At 45.3% G+C, this 20,331-nt stretch overlaps 2 protein-coding genes across 5 annotated transcripts in view; one reads left to right on the forward strand and one right to left on the reverse strand.

The window, feature by feature from the left end:
* The first annotated feature begins 1,752 nt into the window (after positions 1–1,752).
* BLOC1S2 (biogenesis of lysosomal organelles complex 1 subunit 2) lies at positions 1,753–9,715 on the forward strand. The gene is made up of 5 exons (XM_028728952.2): positions 1,753–1,887; positions 2,907–3,023; positions 5,263–5,382; positions 8,092–8,196; positions 9,227–9,715. Exons 1-5 carry the CDS (start codon positions 1,812–1,814, stop codon positions 9,256–9,258), a joined length of 450 nt encoding a protein of 149 aa, XP_028584785.2. The 5' UTR covers positions 1,753–1,811; the 3' UTR covers positions 9,259–9,715.
* Positions 9,716–11,775: 2,060 nt separating this feature from the next.
* Positions 11,776–20,331, reverse strand: part of LOC114596993 (uncharacterized) — a 31,010-nt gene continuing 22,454 nt past the window's right edge. For 2 of the 4 annotated variants that reach the window (XM_028728949.2, XM_028728948.2), the window contains 3 exons: positions 19,461–19,579; positions 14,678–14,784; positions 11,776–14,198 (listed from right to left, as the gene is read on the reverse strand). In XM_028728949.2, coding sequence (XP_028584782.2) covers positions 14,688–14,784; positions 19,461–19,579 — 216 coding nt within the window. In that variant the 3' untranslated portion in view covers positions 11,776–14,198; positions 14,678–14,687. The remainder of the gene's footprint in view (positions 14,199–14,677; positions 14,785–19,460; positions 19,580–20,331) is intronic. The other 2 variants (XM_028728951.2, XM_028728950.2) reach the window with 1 other exon arrangement.

Consider the following 20,331-nt stretch of genomic DNA (forward strand, 5'->3'; position numbering starts at 1 on the left):
GCTTGGCAAATCCACACCGTGATCAACTCCCGCCCAGAAACCAATGTCCCCACTGTGGAAGGACGTGTGGATCCAGAATTGTCCTCCACCGTCACTTATGGACTCATTGTTAAAACCGTGTTTATGGAAGACAATCTTACTCGGCTACGAGTGATCGCCAAAGAAGAAGAAGAAGACCATTATTAATCTATTTTCAACTGCTTCCCTTATTTTCTCTATTATTATTTTTAAAAATCCATTTTTACCATTGTTTTTTGTGCATTACAAGCATTACTCAAACCTGCCAAAGTTTTTAGTTGTTTACAATGTTCTCTTAAATACATTGTAAATTTCCCCCATTCCTTCTTAAAGTTCTTCGCTTCCTGGTTTCTGATTTTCCCGGTCCATTTCGCCATAGTCCATCATCTTCATCAGCCATTCGTCTCTGGTCAGAACTTTGTCTTCTTTCCGTCTCTAGGCCAGTAGCATTTGTGCTGCTGTCACTTCGGAATCTCTGCATCTCAAATGCCTAGTAAAAAAAGCCTCTGGTTTTTTCACAAACAAACCACATGTGGTGGACATGCAAAATAACAAAAGCATTCTGGGAAATGATTTGCAATGAGTTGAAAAAAATGTTTAAAATAATGTTTGTGAAAAAGGTCTGCCTGGCACTTGTAGTCATCTCTGACATGGCTTAATGACTGAGCTAATCCTGCCTGGACCTCATGCAAGGATGGTAGCTGAAAGGGGTTCCGAGCCGGATTTAGGTTTTATGAGGCCCTAAGCTATTTAAGGTAATGGGGCCCCTTATATGTCCAGCTGTCCTTTGTCAACAACAATTTGTCACTGTTTTTTTGTGTTGAATATATGCTATATGGTGATTTATGGACGTAATAGGTATCTAAAGCCATTTGCCCATAACAAAATATGTATTTTATCAAAGTAATTGTTGAACTGAAATACAATTAAGAAGTTTAGTAATAGTGAAATAGTTAAGCTCTAACTTAAAATGATTTTTTCTTCATAATAAACTTAATGCAAACACGTTGGCATTTGGCAATAACAAAGTTCCTTTAGAAATACAATTTACAAAGATTCTTAATTTGGTCTCTAGAAACTTGCTATAACATGAAATTATAATAGCAAACCAGTGATATTTTAGGGAGCAGGCTAGCAGGCGGGGCCCATGACTTACATCACAGGAGCCTACAAAACACAAAACACACTTGCTGTATGTAGGTTTTATTTATTTTATTTGTTTTTTATTTTGGAAATGTACATCCAGTTGTTTTTTTCCCTTTACATTTTTTGGGGGCCCCAAGAGAGTGGGGCCCTAAGCTAGAGTGTGTTTAGCTCATATGTAAATGCGGCACTGGTTCCGAGGGTCATGTAGTCCAACCCCAACTTTTTTGCCTAAGGTAGGACTCGAACCCACGACCCTTAGGTTAAGAGTCTCTCCCTCAAGGGCTGGCGGGAGATTCGTGAGATGACGTCCCTCATTTGAGAACTTCTTCAACCCGCTTCAGGTGATGGGGAGTGAAATGGCACCAAGCATACCCGGAAGCCCGCTCCGAAGATAAAGGAGCTCCCTCTACCCAAATAACCATTATGTCGTCTGCGGACGAAACCTCACCCAATCCGTGGACAGGGAAGAGACCACATGACGCACGCACGCGCACACACTAACCTCTTTCCCGAACCGCCCGACGCGATTGCTCCTGACGCATGCGCAGCGAGCGGCGGAAGCGGTGCATAAGGCGGAAACCGGAAGTAACCTGTGGTGTGTTTTTTTCCCAAGCGGCGGAAGTGGGGGAGGGGGAGGTGGGTTTGGGATGGCTGCCGCCGCCGCCGCCGCCGCCGCTGTCCCGCCTGAGGAGGCCTCGGAGGCCCGGCGACAAGGCCCCAAGCGTAAGATGGAGTGGGTGGGGCCTCTGGTCACGTGGTTCCAAGGAGGAGGGGCTTTCCCAACTGTCACCCCAGCAAGGGGTGTGTGAGGGGACTCCATGTACCGAGACGGACCCATTGGGCCCACCTACCTCAGTACTGCCTACACGGGCTGGCAGCAGCGGTGCTGATAACGCCCAGGTCGCGGGTTCAGTCCTGTGACCTATTAAAATGTGTGGTTTTTTTTTTGGGGGGGGGCTATTGGGTTGTTTTTATTTATATTATTATTGATTTTATTCTGTCAACTGCCTTGAGACCCCCTGGTATAGGGCGGTATATAAATTCAATTAATAATAATAATCCCTGCAAATTCCTGCGTTGTAAGGAGTTGGACTAGATGATCCTTAGCGGGCTATTGGGTTGTTTTTGTTTTTATTATGAGTTTTGTGGTTTTATATACAACAAAATCTTGATTTTATTCTGTCAACCGCGCTGAGACCCCGGGTATAGGGCAGTATATAAATTCAATTAATAATAATAATCCCTGCAAATTCCTGCATAGCAAGGAGTTGGACTAGATGATCCTTAGGGTCCCTTCCAATGCCACAACACACACACACACACACACATATACACATATATATATACACACACACAGAGAGAGAGAATCTCTCCCAGCCTTGCCTGGATCATGCAATATGTTTTTTAAAAAATGCCACCTTTCCCCCCCCTCCACAGGACACAAAGTGGTGTTTGTTGTTCTCTCGTCTCTTCATTTAACCCCCCCCCCCCACACAACAACCACCCTGTGAGGGGTAGGGCAGTGTATTGATACATCACTTATACCAGTATGAGTGCCTCCCCGCAGTGATATATCCTGTGCAGCTTTCAGGCTGTTGCCCAGATGGAGGCTGCAAACTAAACAAGTCTGCTGTTGTTGGTATTGTGCTACATGTCAAAGATTTTGCGTCAGCGGATACAGCTGGTAAGCAGCTAAACTCTTGTTTCCCTGTTTTCTTTTATATATAAAAAAATCTGAACAGAGGATCCTGCTGTTGAAACAGCAGAAGAAGCAACAGAACCAGCCGAAGCAGATATCAATGAACTTTGCAAGGATATGTTCAACAAAATGGCCATTTACCTAACAGGTGAACTGACAGGTAAGTTTATATTAAATATAACACATTGCAGTATCATTGGGGAGTTTCCATGCCAGAGAGGCCTGCTGAGTCCTGTGGGGCTTGCTTCCAAGTGAGAACGCCCAGAACATGGGTAGGCAAACGAAGGCCTGGGGCTGGATGCGGCCCAATCGCCTTCTAAATCCTGCCCGCAGATGATCTGGGAATCAGCATGTTTTTACACGAGTAGAATGTGTCCTTTTATTTAAAATGCACCTCTGGGTTATTTGTGGGGCCTGCCTGGTGTTTTTACATGAGCAGAATGTGTGCTTTTATTTAAAATGCATCTCTGGGTTATTTGTGGGGCATAGGAATTCGTTCATTTCCTCCTCAAAAAAATATAGTCCGGTCCCCCACAAGGTCTGAGGGACTGTGGACCAGCCCCCTGCTGAAAAAGTTTGCTGACCCCTGCTCCAGAGTCTTGTGTCTTCTACCTCCCCCAAGTAGAATTAGCATTTCATAAAAAAATTCTCAAACCAGCCACATATATCAGCTCAGCTCTAAGATTCCCATGTTTTCCAGGAATGTCACTATATCACACAAAGGAGTAGAGTTGATCCATGTAGCATGGCTTTGCTAGGAAACTCCCAGAAAGTTGCTGTTCTGCTTGTGCAACAGACTTCTGCTTGCACAATGGAACTTTCCCCTCCTCTCCCCTAAGGCCCCTCATACCCTCAAAATACGTTCCAGAGGTTGAGTGTCCTTTCCTTGAGCAGATTGGGGATGTGCAGAGAGAGGAGCAAAGGGTGAAGTCCCATTGCATGAGCAGAGTACAGTACTACTTGCACAGTGCTGGATGCAACACACTTTTAATTTTCTTCTGGCTCCCCATGATTCATGAATGCATGTCTGGGGGATTGCAGTGAAAAAAGAGGCCTTTACTATCGTTCCTAAATCATAAATGTGCTGAAATATGCATGGGTGCCAGGCATCCATATAGAGTTCTTTTGCTCATACCTTTGCTTGTGCGGTGAAACAAGGTAGGCAGCCACGGTTTACATATCTGGTTACATTTCAGCTGAGACCCTTTACTCAATGGCTTCCAAACTGAAAATAAAACCAATTAGTTTCTGGATTTTGTCTTGTTTGGAAGCCATTCACTATAAGCGGAAGTTGTAATTAACTGTGGCTTCCTGACTTGTTCTCTCAATTGCACAAAGGGAGGGATGAAGCAGAAGCAAAGGGTGTATAAAGCTTGTTATCATCGTGGTTTATTAAGCTGAAATTTGATTGAGCATGGTCGTAGAGTAGGAATCCAGCTCCCTGCTGATGCTACTCTTGCGCTGTACAGTTCCCTGATAGAGGCAGAGGTTAGATAACCACCAGACAAAGGAGCCTTCACCTTCTTTTGAGGCAGTCTGTTAACAGCTGGTGCCACCAAGAAGCTCTTCTTGGTGTTTAATCTAAACTCCCCCCCCCCCTTCTTATAACTTGAATCCACTGGTTTAGGTCCTACTTTTGTCCTTTAAAGCCCTTCACGGCCTAGGACCCTCGTACCTATGGGACCGCCTCTCCCGGTATGCCCCACGGAGAGCCTCAAGGTCCATAAATAGCAACACCCTAGTGGTCCCGGGCCCTAAGGAAGTTAGATTAGCTTCAACCAGAGCCAGGGTCTTTTCAACACTGGCTCCGGCCTGGTGGAACGCTCTGCCTCATGAGACCAGGGCCCTGCAGGATCTGATTTCTTTCCGCAGGGCCTGTAAGACAGAGTTGTTCCACCTGGCCTTTGGCTTGGAGCCAATTTGATTCCCTCCCTCTCTTTCTTTTTTCCTTTCCTTCTCCTCCTGCGATGAGGCTACATTTTAATATTTTAATGTTTCAGTATTTTAATGTTGTATTTTAATCTTGTTTTTAAGTTGTATTAATTCAACTTGTTTTTATTATTGCTTGTAAGCCGCTCTGAGCCTGACCTTGGCTGGCTGGGGAGGGTGGGGTATAAATAAAAATTATTATTATTATTATTATTATTATTATTATTATTACTACTACTACTACTACTGTCCCAAGCAGCAGACAACTAATTTGCTCAATCAAATTTGATCTGGCGTTTAAATTCCATGTTTAAAATAGTAAGAGGAGTGGTCAACTTGAGAGAGGGGTGAGCCTATTGTGCTATTCCATTGAATTTTAACTGAGGTTAAAATGGCATCTTGTAAATAATTTATATTTTTAAAGCTGTCTCTCCCCCCCCTCCTTTCTTTTTTTCTCTTTCATTTTAAAGCCACTAGTGAAGATTACAAACTCCTGGAAAACATGAACAAACTGACTAGTTTGAAGTACCTGGAAATGAAAGATATTGCAATAAACATAAGTCGAAACCTGAAAGATTTGAATCAGAAATGTAAGTAGAGAGATACTTTCATTTGTGTCTTGTAATATGTTTGGATTATAGGTTGGATCTATGTCCAGTCACAGGGCGTGGTATAAAAATACGATAAAAAATAATAATTCAGATAAGACCGTGCGCCACCAGAGAACTTTTGCAGAGGGGAAACTTGCAGCAGTTAATTAGTGAAATGTTTGCACAGGCAGTCCTCTCTGAATGCAAAATGTGCAGTGTGAAGTTGCTAAGTATTGTCCTGAATGGGTGGGCACGATGGATGTTGGAGTCATATTGGGGTGGGAAGCAGGTAAGAATTTATTTAAAAGTCTTTCGGCAGAAGCAAAAGTTAAGAGTGGGCTTAGGTATTAGTGGCATGTAAGGGTTATGGGGGAGGGGACTGTACTTGGCAATAACATCCCAATAATCCCAATGTTATTAGGATGGTTGGCGAGTCTAGGAAGCTGGAGCAATATCAGAAAGGGTCTGTTGAGAAGGGGAGGTATTTGGGGATTAAACTTCCTTTCTTGAACTTGTGCTTTCCAAAAAAAAATCCTTTTTTTATTTTAAACCCAACATGTTTGGGTTAGATTTTTGTTGCCTTGTGTGATGTACTTGTAATGTATGATATGCTTTTAATTTGAAATACAGTGGTACCTCAGCTTAAGTACCGTATTTTTCGCCCTATAGGACACACTTTCCCCCCTCCAAAAATGAAGGGGAAATGTGTGTGCGTCCTATGGGGCGAATGCAGGCTTTTGCTGAAGCCTGGAGAGCAAGAGGCGTCGGTGCACACCGACCCCTCTCGCTCTCCAGGCTTCAGGAAGCTATCCGCAAGCCTTACGAGCCCGGCGGGAGTGCCCGCCGGGCTCACAAGGCTTGCAGGCAGCAGCCTGCAGCCCGAAGCACGGAGCGTGCCCCGTGCTTCGCGCAGATGCGAGCAGCAGCCTGCAGCCCGAAGCAGGATAGCAGCCTTGCGAATAGCAGCCTGTTCTGAGGGCTGGGGTCGGGGGAAGCTCGGGCTTCCCCCGCCCCAGCCCCGCGGCTGGGGGGGGGAATAATTTTTTTTAACTCCCCCCCCCAAAAAAACGAGGTGCGCCCTATGGGCCAGTGCACCCTATAGGGCGAAAAATACGGTACTTAATTCGTTCCGGAGGTCCCTTCTTAACCTGAAACTTAACCTGAAGCACCACTTTAGCTAATGGGGCCTCCTGCTGCTGCCGTGCCGCCAGAGCACAATTTCTGTTCTCATCCTGAAGCAAAATTCTTACCCTGAGGTACTATTTCTGGGTTAGCAGAGTCTGTAACCTGAAGCATATATAACCTGAAGCGTATGTAACCCGAGGTACCACTGTATACTAGACGGCAGTGGCTTGCAAGGGCAATGTGGGGGGCGTCCTTGGCTTTGGGAAGGAGGTGGCTGGCCCTGTTGCCTCCTTCCCAAAGCCTGCCTGCCTGGCTTTGGGAAGGTGGCAGAAGGGCTCTTGGACCCGTCTGAGCATCCTCCCTCCCTAAGCCAGCCAGCTCCTTCCCAAAGCCTGGCAGACTTTGGTTAGTTTATGGTGGTTTAAGTAAGGCATTTTAAAGTGTTATCTACTTCAGACTCTTACAGTGGCACTTAAAATCTAAACAAATTTTGTAGTGGGATCATTGAGTGACAGGTTGTGTAGACCTGTATTATGTGTTGTTGTGCTGTAAAATTATATGTAATATGAAGGAAAGGGGGTACAGGGAAAATTGTCTGCGGAGTGGAAGGAAAGGAGGACCTTTCTCTGCCTTCCCACTTCCAGCAACTCTCTGAAGACTGGAGAATTGGCCCACAGAAGAATATTAGGAGGGCGGGCAGGGGAAGTGTGGCTTAATTTTTTTCAGTCTTCAGATGAGGATGAGACCATGTGAAAAATGAACATAAGATTTTAGCTTCAGTTCGTTCATTTTCAGCTTTGTAATCTTGTTATAAAGAGTCCAAATTGTTGTAATGAGTGCACTTTTTGCCGATGAGCATTGCATTCAGCGCCAGTGAATCCTTTTTTCTTTTGTTTCAAGGTTTTGAAAATTGAGGTGCGCATTAGATTTGATGGCGCATTAGGTAAAGGTAAAGGTACCCCTGCCCGTACGGGCCAGTCTTGACAGACTCTAGGGTTGTGCGCCCATCTCACTCAAGAGTCCGGGGGCCAGCGCTGTCCGGAGACACTTCCAGGTCACATGGCCAGCGTGACATCGCTGCTCTGGCAAGCCAGAGCCGCACACGGAAACGCTGTTTACCTTCCCGCCAGTAAGCGGTCCCTATTTATCTACTTGCACCCGGGGGTGCTTTCGAACTGCTAGGTTGGCAGGCGCTGGGACCAAGCAGCGGGAGCGCACCCTGCTGCGGGGATTCGAACCGCCGACCTTTCGATTGGCAAGCCCTAGGCGCTGAGGCTTTTACCCACAGCGCCACCCGCGTCCCTTTGATGGCGCATTAGACTCGAGTAAATACAGCATTGAAAAGGATTTTGGATGACTATACTGGGGAGGCCTGGAGAGCCTTTTCCCGTCAGAGTAGACAATACTCGGCTACCTGGGCTCAGCTGCGTAATCATTCCATTCTTATTTTTATTTTGCAGTTTGACAGTTTTGCAAATATACAAATCTAGTGACCGAAGAGGTGACACAAGTGGTACGCCTTCAGTGAGTCAGCAACTAATCCTTATTGTTTTTTCCCTGCCCTCACCTCTCACTTCCTCCAAGATGCCGGACTTCAGCCGTATCTGGAGCAAATCAATCTGATTGAAGAGCAGGTGGCAGCATTGGAACAGGCCGCATACAAGCTAGATGCATATTCAAAGAAACTTGGTAAGTACTTGTGACATTGCTCGAAAGTATACAGAAACGGTGCCTATTTTACCCCTTTTCCACAAGGAGGGGGGTTGCATCGCCTCCATGAACCCTGACAAGTTTTTTTTACCCTTTTGGAACGTGATATACCGTATTTTTCACCCTATAGGGCGCACCCGAGCAAAGGACGCACCTAGTTTTTAGAGGAGGAAGACAAGTAAAAAATATTCTGAATCAAATCAGTGTCGGGGCTGAAGGGGGAAGCCCAGGGTTTCCCCATAAAGCCCCGGCATCCTCAAGCTAGAACAGCGAGACGCTGCACAGCGCTCCGTCTCTCTGTTCTGGCTTCGGGGACAGCCTTTCAAGCCTCCACAGGGCAGCAGGGTGCCTTCACCCCGCTGCCCTGCGGAGGCTTTGCGCAGCTAACCCCGAAGCCTTTGGAGCGCAGCGCAAGGTCCCGCTGCGCTCCAAAGGCTTCAGGCGGCTATCCCTGAAGCCTGAAGAGTGAGAGGGGTGCACCGACCCCTCTCGCTCTCCAGGCTTCAGTGAAAGCAACGCGTAGCCTCCAGAGCGCGGAGGGATTGCTCCCTCTGCGCTTTGGAGGTTTCATGTTGCTTTCGCTGAAGCCAAGGAGCCTGCATTCGTTCCATAGGACGCACAAATATTTCCCCTTCATTTTTGGAGGAGAAAAGGTGCGTCCTATAGAGCGAAAAAGGCGGTATCTGTGGAGGTTGCTGTTGTGCACTAATGGATTTCCAGAGCGTCCCACTCAGGTTTCTTAAATAGTACAGGGCATGACTGACACTACAAAGTGGTAAAATGTACCCTGAATCATATTATCGCAATAGCCAGAATACTCCATCTGTGGAGAACTTTTTGAAATTGAAAGAGGTGAGCGGAACCCGGGCAATGTGCTAGCCACTGAAAACAGCTTCTGGATGTTCAGTCTCTGTCGAAGTGTCACTACACGAGGCTGTGACATAGGTCCTGGGTTCATAACTGAAAGGGAGTTTGCTCTCCCTAATGGCTGTGTGTTTGTCTTCCGCAGAAGCAAAGTACAAAAAGCTGGAGAAACGGTGAAAGAAGTGTGTTGCGTGAAAGGACTTTTCTTCGAGAATACATGACTTTCTTCTCTGAAGAAAACTGGACTTTACAAAATACTACAAAACTACCATTGGAGAGAGTCATGTGGGCACTCTAAGGAACAGTGGTCCCTCCCCCCCCCTTTGTTTGAGGCTGAGACATCTTCCCCTTCTTGTAGAATCTGTTGCTCTTTACTATTTTTGTCCCTCGTTTTACAGAAAACTATCAGTAGAAGCTGCTGTTAATGGCTTCAGCCAGGGCCCTGCAGTTGCTTAACTGGGCAGTTCTGTACCTCCTTCCCTATTGAGCAAGTCCCTTCTGTGCTCTGAAAATTGCTTCATTTGTGAACGTGGAAGTTTCCAATATGCCGTGTTGGCAGGTGACGTGGTGTGGCCTTGCAGCAAAGCATCTTCTCTCGCCGTGCTTTTTTGAGAAATAAACACCTGGAAATTAAGGCGGCCCTTTTCTTACTCTTTCTCGGGGGGACAGAATTCTCTTCCGCTTCATCCAGTGTGGCCTGAGGGCTGACTCTCAGAACTACGCATGGGGCTCCTCCAGACTGCTGTTTCTTTGGAGCCTGGTTAGATACAGTTTGCATGGAGAGAACTGGCTGTAGCTTGAGTCTGCCTGACTCAACAATTTTTCGACATGGACAACTGGGACAGGAGTAGGTTGCAATCCGTAGCTTCCGCATGTGGGTACCAGCTTGATACAGAAGTGGAGAATATGTTATGAAGAACTGGATGGGAAGATGGGGCAATGGGTCAGTAGGGGTCATGTGATCAGGAGAGGAAAGAGTGATGACATGAATTAATTAAATTAACACTATGCTTTCATTGTGCCAAGGCTATATATGTCTAGAATTTTGTGTTTGAAATCTACATTGGTACACTCAACATAATTCTGAGTTTAGAAGAACTCTAGATTTTGTCATACATCAAGACTAGTATCCTAGCATGATTTCTCAGGTCTGGATACCATCTAGTAATATGAGCCCCTCTCCTCGTTCACAGTCCCACGCTTGCTTTGGAAAATTGGTGTAGTTTTTTTCTAATCATGTCTCGTAGCTTCCTCTGTGGTTGTCACAGCTATGTTTATTGGCAGAAGTGGCACTGTGGCATCAATGAATGCTGATTATATAGGAATGCACTGGCAAATACCTTCCCTGGAATCTCAATTGCCAGTTCTTCTACAAAGGCTGGAGTCTAGAAGTCTAACTCAAGGTCTTCCCCTATATCAGGGATGTCCAACAGGTCGATCGTGATCTACTGGTAGATCCCCACGAGGTTTTGGTAGATCGCAGTCGATCTCCAGCTCCCTTTCCTTAGCGTCACTAAAACTGACTCCTACCATGCCCCCCGGCCCGCCCTCTATTGTTGGATGAGTCTCAGTTATGGCACATGTCTCCTGAGAATACGCCAAGCCTGTGCAACAAATATTTTTGGGAGAGACATGGTTGATAACTCTCTAGTTTGAGAGGGCCTCTTACTATGAAGAGGCAGCTATACATAACTTACATAACTACTCATAAGTAGCCTCATTACCTTAATGAGGGCTGTGAGGGTTTTTCAGCTGGTCTACAAATTTCCAGTGGTTAAAGATTTCTATCTGCAACATGCAGCTAAAAGATTTTGAGACCCTCCTGCTAAGCTCCTGCATTAACAATCTCAACACTTTGGGAGTGGACGGCTCTTAAGAACAGTTTGGGGGGAGGATTTGCTGCCTCGACTAGTTTCCAACCCAGTTGTTGTTGTTTAGTTGTGTCCGACTCTTCGTGACCCCATGGACCAGAGCACGCCAGGCACTCCTGTCTTCCACTGCTTCCCCGCAGTTTGGTCAAACTCATGCTGGTAGCTTCAAGAACACTGTCCAACCATCTCCTCCTCTTCGTCCCCTTCTCCTTGTGCCCTCCATCTTTCCCAACATCAGGGTCTTTTCCAGGGAGTCTTCTCTTCTCATGAGGTGGCCAAAGTATTGGAGCCTCAGCTTCACAATCTGTCCTTCCAGTGAGCACTCGGGGCTGATTTCCTTAAGAATTGAGAGGTTTGATCTTCTTGCAGTCCATGGGACTCTCAAGAGTCTCCTCCAGCACCATAATTCAAAGGCATCAATTCTTCGGCGATCAGCCTTCTTTATGGTCCAGCTCTCACTTCCATACATCACTACTTGGAAAACCATAGCTTTAACTATACAGACTTTTGTCCGACCCAGTTAGCATAAAGCAATTTCCTGTTTTCCTAATGATTGGTCCACCTGGCTCTGCAATGCTGACGTTCCATGGCACCAGCTTTCCATTGTTTCAGACAGGATTCACCCACCCACTCACAAGGTACCAGGAACTGAATGCAAAAGAAAGGTTCTCCCTACTTCATGCCAGTCTGCCTCAGGGTAGCATCCGACTTCTCCATTTTTTGTATTAATTTTGCTTAACAACAACGTAACAATTTGGTATAATGTGAAAATTCTGGTGATAACAGTAATTTCCCATAGTAAGTGAAATAACGCACAAGGATCTTTAATTTTTAAACAACTCTTTATATAAAAAGCCAAAACTTGATATTTCCAGTATTACAGTCATTGTTCCACAAGATACAAAAATGTTAAATGGAGGAACACTCCCAGAAATGTTATTTTGTAAAAAAACAAGTCCTAATTTTTAAATGGTGGTGACTCAAATGTACACTGGTGAATTTCAGCTTAGCCCCTTAGCAATACTGAATAGTGATGTGATCCAGACTGAGCTTTCCTTTGAAGTGTACTTCCAATTGTCCCCCAATTCTTATAGACATTTTCTTATACCCACCTAGGGCTGTCTGGGTGGCTTTCTGATATAGGAGCCCCACAGAATTTCAGCTTTGTGAGTTATTTATATCGACAACCTATCGATGCTATGGGTGGTAATATTCGTCACTAGCTAGGACCACTTGTAGAAATAATTCAATTTGCCCTGCTCTGTGGTAACCAGTTACTACCAGGTAACATTCATGGATCACAGAGATTGCTGACCAAGTGCCTGTGATTCGGACGTTCCTCGCAATCAGGATGTCATGTTTTATTTGTACACCGATTTTCAACTTTCTGGACAATATCTTAACAGCCATTTCCCTAATTCAAATACCTGTCTTTTTATCCCTTAGAGGTTAATCTCAACTTTTTCCAGGGAGTGAAGATTCAGTTAGAAGAAATGGTGCAAATGGAAAACAGTAATCCTTCTCCTCTGAGCACCATTCCGAACTGCTGTGGCTCCTTTAAAGCAGAGTAAAAGATGTCGGAATCTTAATGTGAATGTGCAGTCTGCATATGTGAGAGCACGTCTTGTGCCTCCCAAGGAATGGCGAACCTCGAATGCAGAACTTGGGTCAAGAAAGGTTAGCTGCCCCCTGATATATAGTTTGGCCAACTGCACATTATATAGTCTAGCTTAGCAATTTCTCTGCAGGCTTTTCTGTACATGTAGTCAACGTCAATCTTTTACAGGGAAATCTTTCCCTGATTTTTTTGGTGAAGCACCTTGTATTACAGGGTGTGGAATACAGGCTAGGCACCTTTTCACTCCTCAAGTCGCATCTAGTTTGATCCTCAAAATTAAACATACTATATATCATTCTTTAAATATATTTATGAAAATGTATAATCTTCCATGCAATATACAGTGGTGCCTCGCAAGACGAAAAACTCGCTAGACGAAAGGGTTTTCCGTTTTTTGAGTCGTTCCGCAAGACAAATTTCCCTATGGGCTTGCGAGTTCTTGCGAGTTTGTTTCCTTTTTCTTAAAGCCGCTAAGCCGTTAATAGCCGCTAAGCTGCTAATAGCCGTGCTTCGCAAGACGAAAAAACGGCAAGGCGAAGAGACTCACGGAACGGATTAATTTCGTCTTGCGAGGCACCACTGTAAAAAGAAGAGGAGGCTGGCTTGTTTTATAAAAAAAAATTGTGCATATAAAAGCTAAGGACTGTTTTACCATCTAAGGACATTTTTACAAGTCAAATGGTGATGCCCAACATGCCATCTTAATCGTTCCAAGTTGTGCTACCAATGCTGAAACCCCCGTCCCATCCTGGCCACTGGTGCAATGGGATTCTCTGTTTGCTGTAAGCCTCTGCGCTGTTGAGCTCTTGCATGTAAATGGTTTCATGGACTCTCAATGGGCACCACCTAGATACTGCTTTTCATTTCACCCTGCTGTCAAATGCCCATGCAGGTTTTGGCCTTTAAGGGGGGTGGGGGACCTTCCCAGAACACTTCTCCGTTCTCCTGCTTAACCACTAACTTCTCATTTAAGTTGGTTTGTCTTTTAGCGGCGATATCGGGCAAAGCCACATTTTCTCCTGTAACAATGCCCACCGTTTCACGACATTCTCTTGCCACTTTCTCTCCTCTCTTAATCACAGCCAAAAAAACCGAGCACAGTTTTGCTTAAAGGAATAAACCGGCTCCTGTTTCCTTGCAAAATTCCTTTCCCCACCATTACTTTTAAACTACTCTTACGCTGTTGCTGCGTGATCTGGCCAATGCGAAATTAGAACTAAGATGGAGCCCACTTTCCTTGCTCCTAAAAAAACAAACGAGTCTGAAGAAGTTAACGCCAGAGAACTGGCAGCCATTGGCTGCTTAGAACAAAGGATATACCAAGTCCAGGTATTAAGAGTACGTATGTAGGATGAAATTGGCTCTGTTCCACAGCGCGTAGTACATTTGTTTTCTTTGTTTGATTTTGGTACAACAGTAATGTAGGCTACCCCTCTGGAATTCCCCAGAAAGTAACTTAATACAGTTACTGCGGCCAACTGTATCTGGATACGTAAGTTTAAATTACACAGGAACCAACTTGCTTCTCAGAAAGAATCTGTTTACCCAGTCATTCTGGAGGGTTATAAACCAAGCAATTTCTGACAAGTCTCAGCATCGCAACCTTCGGAGCTCAAACGCTTTTCTTTCTGAAACAAAGACGCAGTAAGCAAAAGTAAGTGTAATTGGTCGGTAGAATCAAATGTTCTCACCTCCAGCATTTTTACCAGATCGCAGAAGGCAATGCTATGCCTGCATAACCAACCATGCTACTTATTATCTGACAAATAACTACAAAATAACTTGTCTTTAAAGTTGGGGGCCTGCGGCAGAGGTAATAACCTTTTGAGAAGCAATTGCTTCCTTCCTTTTTCCTCAGTGCTCTCTCCCTCCTTCACCCGATCATTTAGATTGGTTTCCCCAACTTCTCCAACACCTTGTTCCGTACATCTGAACAAGGAGTCCTTGAAAGATCAGGTCTTGCACTTGAACAACGACAGCAGGGTCTGCTAGCGCCAGCTCCCTTCCTTCATTTTGGACGTTGAAAATGACCACAAAGGCTTAGTTATATATCATCACTGTGTCATGGTGGGGAGAAGTCTTCTCAGCCACTTTCTGGCTCTCTTACCTCTGTCCAGTCAGAAAGGCCAAAGGCTTTCATTCCTTGAACTTTGTCCCAAGGCAATCATCGAGTTCCTCTCTGTTTTCCTCAAATCCAAACACGCAGAATCTGGCCTGAACAGACAGGTAAAAGTTACCGTTAATACAGAGCACTGGGAATAACGGCTGTAATTTTCCGCATGTTGTGGGATGATAAAACAGACACACCTGGCACCAGATATTTTCCACCCATACTCCAAAACAGCTGCTCTTCAAAACATTTGTGTAAGCTTTCAAAAATAGTTATTGAGGGTAAAAGCAACCTACTGCCCAATCCCTCGCTGCACTGAGAAACAAGCAAACCGGCATGGGGAAAACAGATAAACACGAACGTTACATCCATCCTGCTATAAGGAGGTACTGTCACTCTTCAAGGACCAAGAACCAGTTCAGGATAGGAGCTGGGCCAAGATGCCTTCAAATTCAAATGTGGCTCAAAATGTGATTCATCCCACCTTTGCTGCTGGCCAACTCTCCTTGCCAATCTCTCCCCACCACCACCCCATTTTACAAGTGAAACACTTGGAGAAAGCAAAGGGCTTCTTGACATCTCTTTGGAAACGATGTTCCAGAGTCTGTCAAGAGGTACATAAAAAGAATAAATATTTTCTACAGTGGATCATGGGATTTCTAGGGGTTTTTTTATCAGGGCTACGAGGGAGTTAAGGCAGGCTATTTAAACGTACAAATCCAACCCGGCAGTCTAATATTATTTTAGTTTTAAGACTTTTGTAACTAAGCTCTTAAGGCAGCTTATACATGATGAGATCCAGCGCCAAGGGCCTTCTGGCAGTTCCCTCCCTGCAGGAAGCGAGGTTACAGGGAACCAGGCAGAGGGCCTTCTTGGTAGTGGCGCCCGCCCTGTGGAACGCCCTCCCATTAGATATCAAGGAAACAAACAACTATCTGACTTTTAGAAGACATCTGAAGGCAGCCCTGTTTAGGGAGGTTTTTAATGTTTAATGCTGTATTGTGTTTTTAATATTCGATTGGTAGCTGCCCAGAGTGGCTGGGGAAACTCAGCCAGATGGGCAGGGTATAAATAATAAATTATGATTATTATGAAAGCAAACGAATGATGTCAAAATTACAAATCTCAGCATGGGAGAGCTAAGGATTTTTGCCACTCAGTTCTGCTGAACGTATAATATGGTTCTTCCACTGAGGTGAAGGGATAATGTATAGCAGCAGATGTTTAGGCACTCTGCTCTTCTTTTGCTGAAGATCAACAATATTTTCTGTTGCATGTAGTACACAAGTGAGAGCAGTTTGGGGCGCAGAAGGTGAAACTGCTGCTCATAAATGAAATTAGGAGCTGCTCTTTCTCAAAAGGAAGGTAAGCTGGGCTTCCAGTCCATATTTCAAGAAATGTCCACATCTGCTCGTTTGATCCCCAGCTGTTTTTACTCACAGCACCCATTTTGATCTCTTCCACCTCTGTATTTGTTTCAGCTGCTCAAACAATAGCAGGACGCCTGTCTGTCCCAACCCAGTTTTCTGTTCCAGCTGTGAAGCTGCTCTGGGGTTGGGGGGGCTAATAAAGGACTACACAGCTGCAACTGGAGTGTAAATACCAGGTGCATTTGATATTCAAGTGCACACGACAGGAGAATCCCAGGCGGAATGATTAAACAGCTGCTCATCCCACTGGAAATCAAAAGACACCGACAGTCATTTCAGGAAAGACCCTGGGCTCTGGCAGAATCCCCAGCTAAAGGGACATGGGGGGTTCGCAGCGTTGCATAACACATCTGCGTACGCAAACAAGATAATCCGTTTCCTCTGTCCATGGCCAAAAAACCCCAAGAAAAGGAAAAACAAACAAGAACTTGGAAAATTTGGGTGGTTGCAGCTCCCAGCCTATATGGACTAGCATAAACTCAGATGTATGCTACAGGCAAAAGTATTGTCAACCTCATCATTGCCATTTCTATGGTTCATATTTTACATATTGATTTAAAGTATTCCTAGGACACCATTCCGGGCTGTGCCTTTGCAAAATGGAGGAGATACATAGCTTAATAGACACCTCAAACAACAGCAGAAAGCCTGTCAAGATAGATAACAGCAAATCAATGTAAGTTATTAGAAGAAATCAGTGCATGGATAGCTCAGCTGGTTAGAGCGTGGTGCTGATAATGGCAAGGTAGCAGGTTCAATGCTCATATGGGATAAAGGTAAAGGTAAAGGGACCCCTGACCATTAGGTCCAGTCGTGACCGACTCTGGGGTCATGGCGCTTATCTCGCTTTATTGGCCGAGGGAGCCAGCGTACAGCTTCCAGGTCATGTGGCCAGCATGACTAAGCCGTTTCTGGTGAACCAGAGCAGCGCACGGAAACGCCGTTTACCTTCCCACCGGAGTGGTACCTATTTATCTACTTGCACTTGGACGTGCTTTCGAACTGCTAGGTGGGCAGGAGCAGGGACCAAGCAACAGGAGCTCACCCCGTGGCGGGGAATCGAACCGCCGACCTTCTGATCGACAAGTCCTAGGCTCTGTGGTTTAACCCACAGCGCCACAGCTGCATGTTATTGCATTGCAGCGATTGGGCCAGATGAGGTCCCTTCCGGTTCTGTAATTCTATGAAAACACTTATGCATTGTAAACTTAGGCGAAACCACAAGATTTCAGTATTGGAGGGAGGGAAGAAGTAGTTCACAGTCACGTAGTCTATAACACATTAAGGAAGTCGGCCTGGAAGAGGTAACATTTAAGGCCCATTTGAAACCCTGCACTGAAGCAGACAAATGCAATTCCTCTGGAGAAGACTTCAGTGGCCTCTCCCTCATCTCAGCCAGCCTGATGAGAATGGCAAAGAGGATTCCAAACCTGACCTTCATGTTCAGGAAGAATGCTTAATAACCCTCCACTTTTATTGGTGAGCTGCCCAATGCAGAATTAGCAGCTTGTCCAGGCTCTGCCCCGTTGTATATCGGGGGGGGGGGGGCTGTGTGGAGAGAGTCTCCTCCTTTAAATTCCTGGGAGTTTAGTGAGGACCTCACTTGGAAAGTCAACACAACTCAGGTGGTCAGAAAGGCCCAACAGAGACTCCATTTCCTCCGGGTCTTGCAAAAGAATAATGTTAAACAACAACTGATGAACCCCTTTTACCAGTCCACAGTAGAAAGTGTCCTTTCATATTGTATCACAGTGTGGTATGCTGGCCTGACAGCCACGGACAGAAAGTCTCTACAGAGGGTAGATGATATCATGGGCTGTCCCTTGAGTCCGCTAGATGACACCGCAAGGGATCACTGCCTTAGGGGAGTGAGAAAAATTCTCAGGGATGACTCACACCCCGGCCATCACCTCTTTAATCTTCTACCCTCGGGCAGGAGATATAGAAGTATAATCAGCCGTACCAACAGGCTAAAAAATAGCTTCTATCCGTGGGCTGTTAGGCTGTTGAACGGGAAATAACATAGCAAAATTGACTTGCGAGGTGGTGTGTTGTTCGGTAAGAGATTGAGTGTTGGGGGAAAGGCTTGTTTAATTTCATTGTACACAGGTTGTACAATGACAATAAAGTTGTTGTTGTTGTTGTTGTTGTTGTTATCATCTCTGATTTCATAGAACCATAGAGTTGTAGAGTTGGAAGGGTCCCCAAGGGCTATCTCATCCAACCCCCTGCAATGCAGAAATCTCAACTAATCCATGACAGGTGGCCACCCAGCCTCTGCTTAAAAATGTCCAAAGGAGAGTCCACAACTCACAGTGGAGACCAGTCCACTGTCGAACAGCTCTTACTGTCAGAAAGTTCTTCCTGATGTTTAGTTGGAATCTCCTCTCTCGTAATTTAAAGCCATTGGTCCCACCCTCCAGAGCAGAACAGAACAAGCTCGCTCCATCATATACAGACAGGACTTGGAAGCCAACTCTCCTGAATCGGTCCAAGTTTAGGAGTCCAGTTACTAAACCACAGTAGTTCTACAATGTGCCGTAAATAGCATGCGGTCCAGAACAGGACCGGCCTCCCAGAATCTTTGCCGCCCCCCATCAGCCTTGCATCCTCAAATGAATGCTCAGATCCTAGGTCTCAGCCACACCGGAGTTTACTGCAGACGTGAAGCTGTTCTGTATCGACAGAAGATCTACCCACCATGGAAGAATGGCAGATGAAGGTTATAGACTATATGGGACTGGCAGAAATGACCGGCAGAATCCGAGACCAGGGAAGAGAGATGGCGGAAGAAGATTGGAAGAAATTTAAGGACTATCTTAAGAAACATTGTAAAATTATTGAATGTTAGAACGATGTTGGTTTAGAAATTAAGTGGTTTCTAGCTGTAATGATTATGCAATTAAGAAAAGAATGGTTAAACATTAAATAGAAATTAGGGGAGGGATTTGCTGAATTAAATAATTAGAAATTGGAATACAGAAAGGGGAGTTATGAGGAGGTCAGGAAAGTTAGTTATAAGAAAATAAGGGATTGAAATTATACTTGTTGTTGTATGTGTTTTGTTTGTATTTTTGTTTTTTATTTTATATAACTTTTTGGAAACTTTAATAAATATCTTTTTTTTAAAAAAGAAGCTGTTCTGTATCTCTATTTTTTATCTTTTTCACAATATTCAACAGCCTCCCTTATCCTAGTGGCAACCACACTTTCTCAAGCGCAGGAAACACCGAGACAGGTATCGGAGGCCTCAAACTGAGAGCGTTCATGAGAGTATGGATGAAAGTTGACAAACATGGAAACAGTGACCCGTTAACACCTGAGTGTAGCCACAAACCTAGGAAGCTTACCTATAGAGCTGAGGGCATGACCTTTTCAAGGCAGCTGACGACAAGCCCAGCCTGCTCTGGTTCCTTCCCCTACTCTTTCTCAGGAGGTCTCTCATTCTTCCCCAGGCCAGATTGTCACCCTGCGGAATATGCGAAGCCGTTTTAGCACAAGGCGAGTGGACATGAAAACGGTTCCTAAGCTCACACATGGTCCCCACGAAACTGGTAAACACAAGGCGCATGCTTGAAAGGTGAAATCTCTTTCTCAAAAAAGGTTCAGAGTAGCCTCTTTACAGTCAGTTATTTTGAGACGTAGGATATAATTTGCAACGACAGCAGCTTCCGGTATACTGTAAAAGGATGATCCGTGATAATATGCTGGCGTCGTGAGAAAAACAGCCCAGGAAAAAAGCCTGCAATAGCCGCAGGTGCCTCTGGGTTGTCAGCATTTAACAGGTTGGCTCACATAGTGGAACTTTAGGTTTGTGCGATTAAAACACAATGTCACCCTAGCGCAGCAGTCACACCTTCTTTTTTTAAAGCAGGCTTTTGTGGTTTTTGTGGTAGGGATGTGGGTGGCGCTGTGGGTTAAATCACAGAGCCTAGGACTTGCCGATCAGAAGGTCAGCAGTTCGAATCCCCGCGACGGGGTGAGCTCCCGTTGCTCGGTCCCTGCTCCTGCCAACCTAGCAGTTCAAAAGCACGTCAAAGTGCAAGTAGATAAATAGGTACTGCTCCAGCGGGAAGGTAAACGGCATTTCTGTGCACTGCTCTGGTTTGCCAGAAGTGGCTTAGTCATGCTGGCCACATGACCTGGAAGCTGTATGCTGGCTCCCTCGGCCAGTAAAGCGAGATGAGCACTGCAACCCCAGAGTCGTTTGCGACTACACCT

Source organism: Podarcis muralis, chromosome 6 (assembly GCF_964188315.1).
Source record: "Podarcis muralis chromosome 6, rPodMur119.hap1.1, whole genome shotgun sequence".
Lineage (NCBI taxonomy): Eukaryota > Metazoa > Chordata > Lepidosauria > Squamata > Lacertidae > Podarcis > Podarcis muralis.